The following is a 10,000-nucleotide window of genomic DNA, read 5'->3' on the forward strand; positions in this document are numbered from 1 at the left end:
GAGAGAGAGAGAGAGAGACAGAGACAGAGAGACAGACAGGCTGGTGGAGAGAGACAGGTGAATGCAGAGCCATACAGAGGGGAGAGTCGGGCAATCTCCGCTGTGTGCTAAGGCCGACTTCCTCATTAGCAAAATTAGCTGTTTTAGCTTCTCAGTACTGCTCAGCGTTGCGAATGTTAGTTCCTAGTAGTGGGCGTAGCACACGTCATATTCCCTGCATTGCATCGCATTGCATTTGCTAAGACTTGCTGTTCGTAGTAATAACTTCAGATAAACATCACAGATGGTAAAACTGTTGTGATTATCACCACCGAGACAGTTGATGGTTTACATATTTGTGGTGATTACCCCGCAGTATAGTTCGTTAGTCCTTATTTTTGGCTGTTAATGTGGTGGTTCTATGTTGAGTCTATGGAAAGACAGCCGCTTTAGGAACAACCTAATCTCGCTGAAAGGCGGGGCTGCCATTTAATTCCTGGTCCTCCAATCGCGTAACTCTCCCTTCCGTATGGCTCTGGGTGAATGGAGTGTTGTACAAGGACCAGCCAGAGAGACAGACAGCTATGGCCATGCAGGCAGCTGACAGGAAAGACAAGAGGATAGACAGGCCTGGCAGACAGACACAGGCAGAGAGACAGACAGTTACAAACACAGACAGAAAGGCAGAGGTAGAGTCAGGACGCAGACAGACAAACAGACAGACAGAAACCAAGACAGACACAGCCAAGCAGGCACACAGAGGCAGACAGCCACGCAGACAGACGAAAAGAGAGCCAGACACACGCAGGCAGACAGCCAGACACATAGACAGACAGAGACCAAGACAGACAGACAGACAGACAGACAGACAGACAGACAGACAGACAGACAGACAGACAGAGAGTCAGATGGACAAAAGACAGCCAGAGAGCCAGAGAGCCAGCCACATAAATAGGCAAATAAATAAACAAATAAATAAACAGATACACAGACCAACAGACAGAGCAACACCAAAAAGAAAGCGAAGCGGGCATGCAGGCAGACAGACCCCACTATGACTCACACTCTGTTGGGTGCCTACCCGGATGATGGAGTTCATCTCAGGAGGCGTGACCTGCTTGGCCCTCTCGATGGCCCCCAGCACCTGCTGCTGATGCTGTCAGGACGGGAGGGGGGGGCAACAGGGGCATCGCCGTTAGCAACACAGCATCAGCACCACACCACCATCAACACTCTTTCAGGAGAAGTTTGGTTAACAATTTAAGCCTGATGCTGCGCATACGCTGTTTGGCCTTTGGGGCATGGGGCGACATATATGCTGCATTCAGGCTCTTGAGTTGTACAAATGTGGGTATGGGATGTTAGAGCTGTGCAATGGGTTCTAGCTTTTAAAAGCAAATTATTTCATGTTCTAATGTGCTTTGGTGGCTGAGATATTTAGGTTTATATAGGCTGAGGGCACCTTTCCCCAAAAAGGGCTTGGACATTCAGCAGGCGTTTTTTGCAGGTGCCTCAGGCTGAAATGGTTTAACTGTTTTGCTGTGCATTTGTTTGGCGTTCAGGTTATATCTGGGGATTTTAACTTGCATGTTTATGATGAGAAACAAGGTGTGTGAGGAATATGAGTTTGCCCAAGCCAGTGAAATAGCACACATTCATTTAATGGGAATCTGTTTGAAATGTAAAGTGATACTGTCCCATTTTTGGAAATAAGCTCATTTTACACCTCCCCTTGAGTTAAATAATAGGGTTTTACCGTTCTCATGTACTTTCAACCGCTCTCTGGGTATGGCAGTGCAAATTTTACCTCCATGCTAGCAGTTAACATTGGGTCCTATGAGACCAGCTCGTGGCTAACTGGTCTCATAGGACTCAATGTTAACTGTTAGCTTGGAGGTAAAATGTGCACTGCCATAACTAGAAAACGGTTGGAAGTACAGGAGAACGGTAAAAGCCTATTATTTAAGGGGAGGTATTTCCAAAAATGGGACAGTATCACTTTAAGTCAATTTCTATACAAAATAAATCAGTGAGTATGTGTGAATGGGTTTGACTGTCTTCACCGTGTGTGTGTGTGTGTGTGTGTGTGTGTGTGTGTGTGTGTGTGTGTGTGTGTGTGTGTGTGTGTGTGTTTACCTCTTGAGACAGGTAAGGTAGCACCTGAGCGCAGATTCCATTTAACCTCTTGACGATCTCCGCCTGCCAAGACGACACCACAACAACATTAACACGGCAACACATCAACAACATAAACAAACAACACAACGTAAATAAACAAACAACACAACGTAAATAAACACAAACACACACACAAGAAAACTTCACATCAACATGAACCATTTGTTAAAAACAGGGCTTTGAACCATTATTTTTTTCCAAACGTTCCGTTCCGAACAGAAACGGAATTATAACGTTTCCGGTTATAAGTTCCACCAATAAATTGACGTTCCCGAACCGGTTAGAACAAAAAAATACTGTTCCCGGAACGGTTAATTTCGTTCCTGTCAGCTAATTACTCCCATAGGCCTAACTGACGTTAACCAAGAAAGACGGAAGTGCAAATGAGTCAGTCTACATTCCAAACTGTTTATTCAAGCAGATGAAAAGAATATGCTCCAGAATTTTGACATTCAGGGACGACTTATGCGGAGAAGCAGAGACTAAACCTCAATGAAGCGGCCATGGATGCCCAATAACGTTGAACATTCTCGGTGCGCTTTACACACGCTTCTCTACAATGTCTTACAATGATGCAATGGAAACTCTCCCCTTTTGTATGACAGTGGTTTCTCTTATTTAAGATGTGGAGTGGAGACTTTGTAGTCCACAGCTCTCTCTCCATTCAGTCTGATGTCACACAGGACGTGAACCTCAGCCGTCATGGTAACGTGTGCAGGAAAAGAATTACCTTTTTTGTTTTGTTTGAGGAACGGTATTAACCGGTATTAACCGGTTACCATTATTTTTAAATAAGTGTTCCCGTTCCAGAACATAAAAAATAATTACGTTTCCGGTTTCGTTTCTGTTCCCTATAAAATACAAAAAGTTCCCGGTTTTCGTTTTCGTTCCTTGAACCGGTTCAAAGCCCTGGTTAAAAACAATGGAAACCACACAAACGCACACACACACACATTAGCCTACACGCATGGACCTACACAGACAGATACAAACACACAGACACTAGCACAAACGCGCACAAACGCGCGCACACACACACACACACACACACACACACACACACACACACACACACACACACACACACACACACACACACACACACACACACACACACACACACACACACACACACACGCACTAGCATAAACGCATGGACCCACACAGACAGATACAAACATTCAGACACTAGCACAAACACACACACGCGCACACACACACACACGCGCACACACACACACACACGCACACACACACACACGCGCACACACACACACACACACGCGCACACACACGCACACGGACACGCACACGCACACAGGTGTGTGAATGGCTGGAGGCAGCTCACCTGTTTGTGCATCTCAATGTTGAGGCCATAAGACATCTCATAATACTGTGGAGAGAAGAGGGAGGGGAGGGGAGTGGGGGATAGAGAAGAGAGAAGTGGAGAGAGGGAGATGGGAGGGGAGAGGGGGATAGAGAAGAGAGGGGGAGAGAGAAGTGGAGAGAGGAGTGGAGAGGGGGATAGAGAAGAGAGGGGGAGAGAGAGAAGTGGAGAGAGGAGTGGAGAGAGGAGTGGAGAGAAGGAGATGGGAGGGGAGAGAAGTGGAAAGGAGAGGGGGAGAGGGGCGAGAAGTGGAGAGAAGGAGAGGGGGATAGAGAAGAGAGGGGGAGAGAGGAGAAGACAGAAGAGAAGGGAGAGGAAGGAGAGGGGAGTAGAGAGGGGGATAGAGAAGAGAGAGAGAAAGACAGAAGAGAAGGGAGAGGAAGGAGAGGGGAGTAGAGAACAGAGGGAGAGAGAAGTGGAGAGAGAAGAGAGAAGAAGGGAGGGGAAGGAGAGAAGGGAGAGAGAAGAAGGGAGGAGAGAGAAGAGAGAAGAAGGGAGAGGAAGGAGAGAAAGGAGTAGAGAACAGAGGGAGAGAGAAGTGGAGAGAGGAAGGAGAGAAAGGAGAATGGTGAGGACGGAGCGAAAGGAGAGAGAAGAGAGAAGAAGGGAGGGGAAGGAGAGAAGGGAGAGAGAAGAGAGGGGAAGGAGAGAAAGGAGAGAGAAGAAGGGAGGAGAGAGAAGAGAGAAGAAAGGAGAGAGAAGAGAGAAGAAGGGAGGGGAAGGAGAGAAGGGAGAGAGAAGAGAGAAGAAGGGAGAGAGAAGAGAGGGGGAGAGAGAAGAGGGGTGAATTCTGAGTAAGAACACCACATTAGTCTACACACCGTCACTACACACTTTGCACATACAATATAAACACACAGACCCCTAATTTCCTATGCACACAAACACACAATGTAGTGTCGTGTACACATTGAGTGTCGTATACACACACACACTTACCATGATGTAGTGTCGCTGCATTTCCGACTTCTCACTGGCCAGCTTGTCACATTCCAACTTCAAGCTGTGGAAGACACACACACACACACACACGCACACGCACACACGCGCACACACACGCGCGCACACACACACGCACACGCACATACACACGCACACACACACGCACCATGGTCGGGGTTATATCATTTTCTTTGCTAGCATTTTTTGTCACGTCAACAACTTTTTTATCCGCACAATCACAAGCCATCAATCTTGGAGGCCCTGCTGCGCTGAGCCCTCACAGGAAATGAAGATTCAGGGTCGAGGGTTTTCATTGGGTGAGAAAATGGAGCTTCAAGTAACAAGGCTTTTCATTGGAAAACAGTGCAGCCCTTTGTCAAATTTGATCTTTTCATGAATATTTATTTACTAAACAATGACCTAATGTTTACTAGTATGACCAAAGTACCGTAAGTTATGCTGCTAAAATGCCAAGAAAAAGTATAGAACTTCAAAATGGCGGACAATGCAGAAGATCCCTTTTCATTTAGGAAAAGTGCAATTTTCCCACTCATAATGAATACTTAGAATTTGATGGTGGTGGTAAGTATTGATGAGAAAGGTAACATTTTTGAATGAGCAGCATGATTTCTGGAAACAACCTACTAAAAATATTACACAATACACCTTTATGCGCATCTCTGCCATACTGTTAACGCATGCTCCACTACATGGTAGGCAATGCTCCATGCATTCATTCGAATGTCAAGTGATGTGAATGATTTCATTTTCAGTAAAACCAGTTTAAAAAAAATAAAAAATCATTTAGCTATTTTTCTCTCCACACTTGTTAGTCCATGTGTCTAGATATTCAGATTCAGATTCAGATAACTTTATTAGTCCCATCAGAAGGGCAATTCAGTTTGCGGTCCCAGTCTCCATCAGTCAATGAATAAATAGTATAAATACAAAGATTAGAAAAATGTATACAAAACCTAAAGGAAACAAAAATAAATAAATAAATAAGAAAGCAAAAAGACACACATTTTAACACATACATTCAAACACCCTGTCCTGTCAGTGATGAGCAGCCCTCAGTAAATTAAATGGTCAGTAATGAACTCTATCCCTACAATCCTAGATATGAAGCTGCCTCTTGGGTAGGCCTACGCCACCGTAAACAAAGAGAGATACTGCAGAGGGACATACAAAAGAATATCAAAAACGTGTGTGTACATCTATGCGTGTGTATGCGGGAATGGAGAGTGGGCGTATGGCAGTTACTGTGTGCAGCTGTTTTGGCGTGTGTGTGTGTGTGTGCGTGCGTGCGTGTGCGTGTGCGCGCCCATGTGTGTGTGTGTGTGTGTGTGTGTGTGCGCATGTGTGTGCGCATGTGTGTGTGTGTGTGTGTGTGCATGTGTGTGCGCGTGTGTGTGCTGCGGCGGCCTACGCTCACACATTTTGTCGTCCCCCCTCAGAAAAAAAGATCCCAGCAATGTTGTGTTCCCATGACAACCGCTCCTTCAGCAGGGTGAGGGCGGCGGTGCCTATTGGCTGCCCCTCAGCAATAACTGCGTTGTGATTGGCTGGCTGGCAGCACTACTGGGCCGTGATAGGTCACTGCTGCTGGTGGGTGAGCAGGAGACAGCTCTGAGTGCCACTGTGAGTCAGTATGATACACTGACGCGGCTACCAGCAGCATACTCCTGTACATGTGTGCGTGTGTGTGTGTGTGTGTGTGTGTGTGTGTGTGTGTGTGTGTGTGCGTGTGTGTGTGTACACGTGTACATATGTGCGTATCTGCACGTGCACACAACTAATTTCCTATGAATCAGAGTGAAGCGCAAAAGTGGAGTGCAGGGGTGTGTAATAACTATGCCCATTTGAAGCAGCCTGCCCTCCAAAGGCAGAGTGCAGTAATTACACAGACCCTGAAACTGCCTTCAGAAGTACAGTATTGGTTTTAGGGTTGGATATTGCAGTTACAGCAAAAACGGGACCTATTTGGTCAATATGGCTTTGTCACAAGATGGAGGTGTAATGAAGAAGCCTTCCCCATAAGACTTCTCTTCACTCATATTAATGTTCTGGAGGGTTTATAAGAACTGGAGAGAGTGAAGAAGTCCCGCCTCCAGTCATTTCAATGGGAAATGCTTGGCTAGTGAATTCAGCCAAAATTGAACGTTTTTTTTCAGCTTCCAAAATTTCCACCGCCAGTTTACTCATCCAATTACGTGCCACGTTATTGTCTGACTTACGGTTAATCAGAAAGCTATATGGAAGACGGGCATTGGATGCATGGAGGTGCCCAACCACAGACCCAACACTGAACTCACGTGCCCACCAATCAGCATTAGCGAAGTGGATGTCGGAAGTGCGAAAGTGGCGACTTGCTAATCGGCGAAGCTAACCAGCCAAATCCTGCCCCCTTAGTATTCATGGTCAGGAGGCTCTTTTTGGGGGAGGGTTTAGTCGGCTACCAGGCAGCCGGCCAATAAGCAAACAAGGTGGGTGAGAGCTGTCCAATTATTTCAAACCAGAGCTGAGTGCAATCCTCCCGCCCTTCTAATCGCGTCAGGTCAAAGAGCCTCCAGACCACGAATACGAAGGAAGAGAGGTGTTATGGGCGGGTCATACCAGGCTAGTACTGAAGAGCATTTGCAGTCTAAACTCAATTTGACTACATATGTCACTGCAATTTGCCTTTATCGGGCTGCTGCAGCCGCCATGGCAGTGAGCATGTATGCATATTCCTGTGTGAGTATTGCGAGTGCAATGCATTGTGGTTAGCCTCCCCTGTGGTGAGGTGCAATGCATTGTGGTTAGCCTCCCCTGTGGTGAGGTGCTTTGCACTCTGCGTATCAACTGGTACTGTGTGTGTATGTGTGTATGGTGAGGTGCTTTATAGGTGTGTGTGTGTGTGTGTGTGTGTGTGTATTATGGGTACCTGTGATGCTGTGTGTGTGTGTGTGGTGCATTGTGGGTACCTGTGGTAGTGTGTGTGTGTGTGTGTGTGTGTGTGTGTGTGTGTGTGTGTGTGTGTGTGTGTGTGTGTGTGTGTGTGTGTTGCATTGTGGGTACCTGTGGTAGTGTGTGTGTGTGTGTGTGTGTGTGTGTGTGTGTGTGTGTGTGTGTTGCGTTGTGGGTACCTGTGATAGTGTGTGTGTGTTGCAGGCTTGTACGAAATTCCGAATGGAAAGAATTTCAATTCAAAGTAATGCCATAATACGAACACTAGGTGGTGGTGTTCTATATACTTTCAATGGGTGGTGTAGGTTAAATTCAAAGAAATTCAAGGTAATGGCACCACCTAGTGTTCAAATTATCGCATGATTTTGAATGGAAATTTATTCAATTCAGAATTTCGTACAAGCCTGGTGTGTTGCATTGTGGGTACCTGTGGTAGTGTGTGTGTGTGTGTGTGTGTGTGTGTGTGTGTGTGTGTGTGTGTGTGTGTGTGTGTGTGTGTGTACCTGTGGTACTGTGCTTGCAGGAACTGGAACTCGTCTTTGATGCGGTCGCAGGAGTCTGAGGTGGTGAACTTGAGGGTCTGGGCGGACTGGGAGGACGCCTGCTGACAACACAACACCGTTAGTTAGGGTAGAGCACACACACACGCACACGCACGCACGCGCACACACGGGCACGCGCACACACACACCTGAGAACACAACTGCGTTAGCTTACACCACACACACACACACACACACACAGAGACAGACAGACACAGACAGACACACACACACACACACACACACACACACATTAAATGAAACCCAAATGAAATCACTGATAGTGCCAAATGGAGTCTTATGCAGTATTTCATCAGTTTACCGCCTCATCCAATCAGCTGAGCTCCAGACAAACACCACCAAGCGCATAGGCAGCCAATCACACTTGTAGTAAAAAGAGTCCATAGAGTAAGCAGTTGGAAGGGAATAAAATTGCGTGCACATCAGAAACGATCTAAGCCGAGTTTGCAGAAGTTGTTCCGCCATGAATGGGCTTTATTGGCTCTGGATGTGGCATTGAAGTGCATGCTTGATTCTGCTGATCACAGGACGGCTCTGGCTTGTCAACCTGGAACATTCAGAGATATGAACACCAGTGTGTGTGCATGTGCGTGTGTCAGGTCACTAGTCGCAGGGTCCCCCTGTCTTTATTTGGACTTCCTGCCTCATCTGGGGTGTCACACATGCGCATGCGCACATGCACACACATTCAAACACAAGCGCGCGCACGCACGCGCGCACGCACGCACGCGCGCACGCACACACGCACGCACACACACACACGCACACACACACAGGTGCATCAAACGCCCCTCGAAAATGAAAATTTTGCAGTAGCCAACTCTGCTCTTCCAGTATTATTCCTTTTCAGCATCATAACTCAACTCAACTTTGGTAGTAAAATTTTTTGTAGAAAATGTGGTTGATGTAACAGGGTGGCACAACAGGCTTGAACATTTGAATGGTAGTGAATGGTCATTTTTAGCCTAATTTGTGCAAAATGTATTTTGAGACTGTTCTGATCAAAACAGTAAGGACAGTCATTTGGAAGAATGCTCCAGTTGCTTCTCCACTTCCCCAGGACATCAAACCCCCAACAAATGGCCAAAGGAGGTATACATGGGTGTTAGAACATGGCTAAAATATTAGCAAATGGGGGCTAAAATATTAGCAAATGGGGGCTAAAACCTTGCTGAAGGAAGGCTCTAAAAAATACTCTCAGGGAATTTCAAATCTGGGAAAGTGGAAAGGGAACTGGAGCATTCTTCCAAATGATTCTCTTTACTAGTTTTGACCAAAATAGTGTAAAAACACACTTTTCAAGGATTTGGCTAAAATCACCCATCCACTGCCATTCAAAATGTCAAACGTATTGTGCCACCCTTTAGTATCAACCAAAATCACTAAGATTTTACAAGTGTGTTATGTTAATCAAACGTTGGGGCGTTTGATGCACCCTAACACACACACACACACACACACACAAACACACTTTCAAGAAACAGTAGAGCATAGTAGCTGTGCCACCACAGCTAATGCCCATCTATTCAAAACAGGCGCCAGGTGGTGAGAAGTGAAAGCCCAGCTGGGAAACTCCCACTAGAAATCATCGTTGTGACACAGCACTCCACAGCACACAGGTGCACACTACACACTGAAAACTACACACAACGAAATGGGGCACCTAAGTCAAGCCCTCTACTTCCTGGTTTATGGGGCAGAGGGAGTCAAAAAATGATTACTGGGCTTGAAAATGAGTGATTTTTGGATTTGTGGTGCATAGGTGGAGGTCCAAGGTTTGGACTGGTGTCAAAAACACTCATTTTCAAGCCCAGTAATTATTTTTTGACTCCCCCTGCCCCATGAACCAGGAAGTAGAGGGCGTGACTTAGGTGCCCCATTGCACTTATGCCTAATCCGAGCAAGGGGGCATCACCCAATGCCGCCTGAAAGGGAGCAGTGCGGCAGCATGGTACCATGCTCAGGGTACCTCAGTCATGGAGTAGGATGGGCGACAGCAGCA

General features: G+C 46.5%; 1 protein-coding gene across 4 annotated transcripts in view; it reads right to left on the reverse strand.

Moving 5' to 3' along the window:
• Positions 1–10,000, reverse strand: part of chico — a 27,021-nt gene that overhangs the window by 3,854 nt on the left and 13,167 nt on the right. For 2 of the 4 annotated variants that reach the window (XM_063219758.1, XM_063219759.1), the window contains exons 2-6: positions 7,939–8,036; positions 4,484–4,547; positions 3,506–3,550; positions 2,116–2,178; positions 1,043–1,135 (exon numbers count right to left, since the gene is read on the reverse strand). In XM_063219758.1, coding sequence (XP_063075828.1) covers positions 1,043–1,135; positions 2,116–2,178; positions 3,506–3,550; positions 4,484–4,547; positions 7,939–8,036 — 363 coding nt within the window. The remainder of the gene's footprint in view (positions 1–1,042; positions 1,136–2,115; positions 2,179–3,505; positions 3,551–4,483; positions 4,548–7,938; positions 8,037–10,000) is intronic. The other 2 variants (XM_063219761.1, XM_063219760.1) reach the window with 1 other exon arrangement.

Source organism: Engraulis encrasicolus, chromosome 16 (assembly GCF_034702125.1).
Source record: "Engraulis encrasicolus isolate BLACKSEA-1 chromosome 16, IST_EnEncr_1.0, whole genome shotgun sequence".
Lineage (NCBI taxonomy): Eukaryota > Metazoa > Chordata > Actinopteri > Clupeiformes > Engraulidae > Engraulis > Engraulis encrasicolus.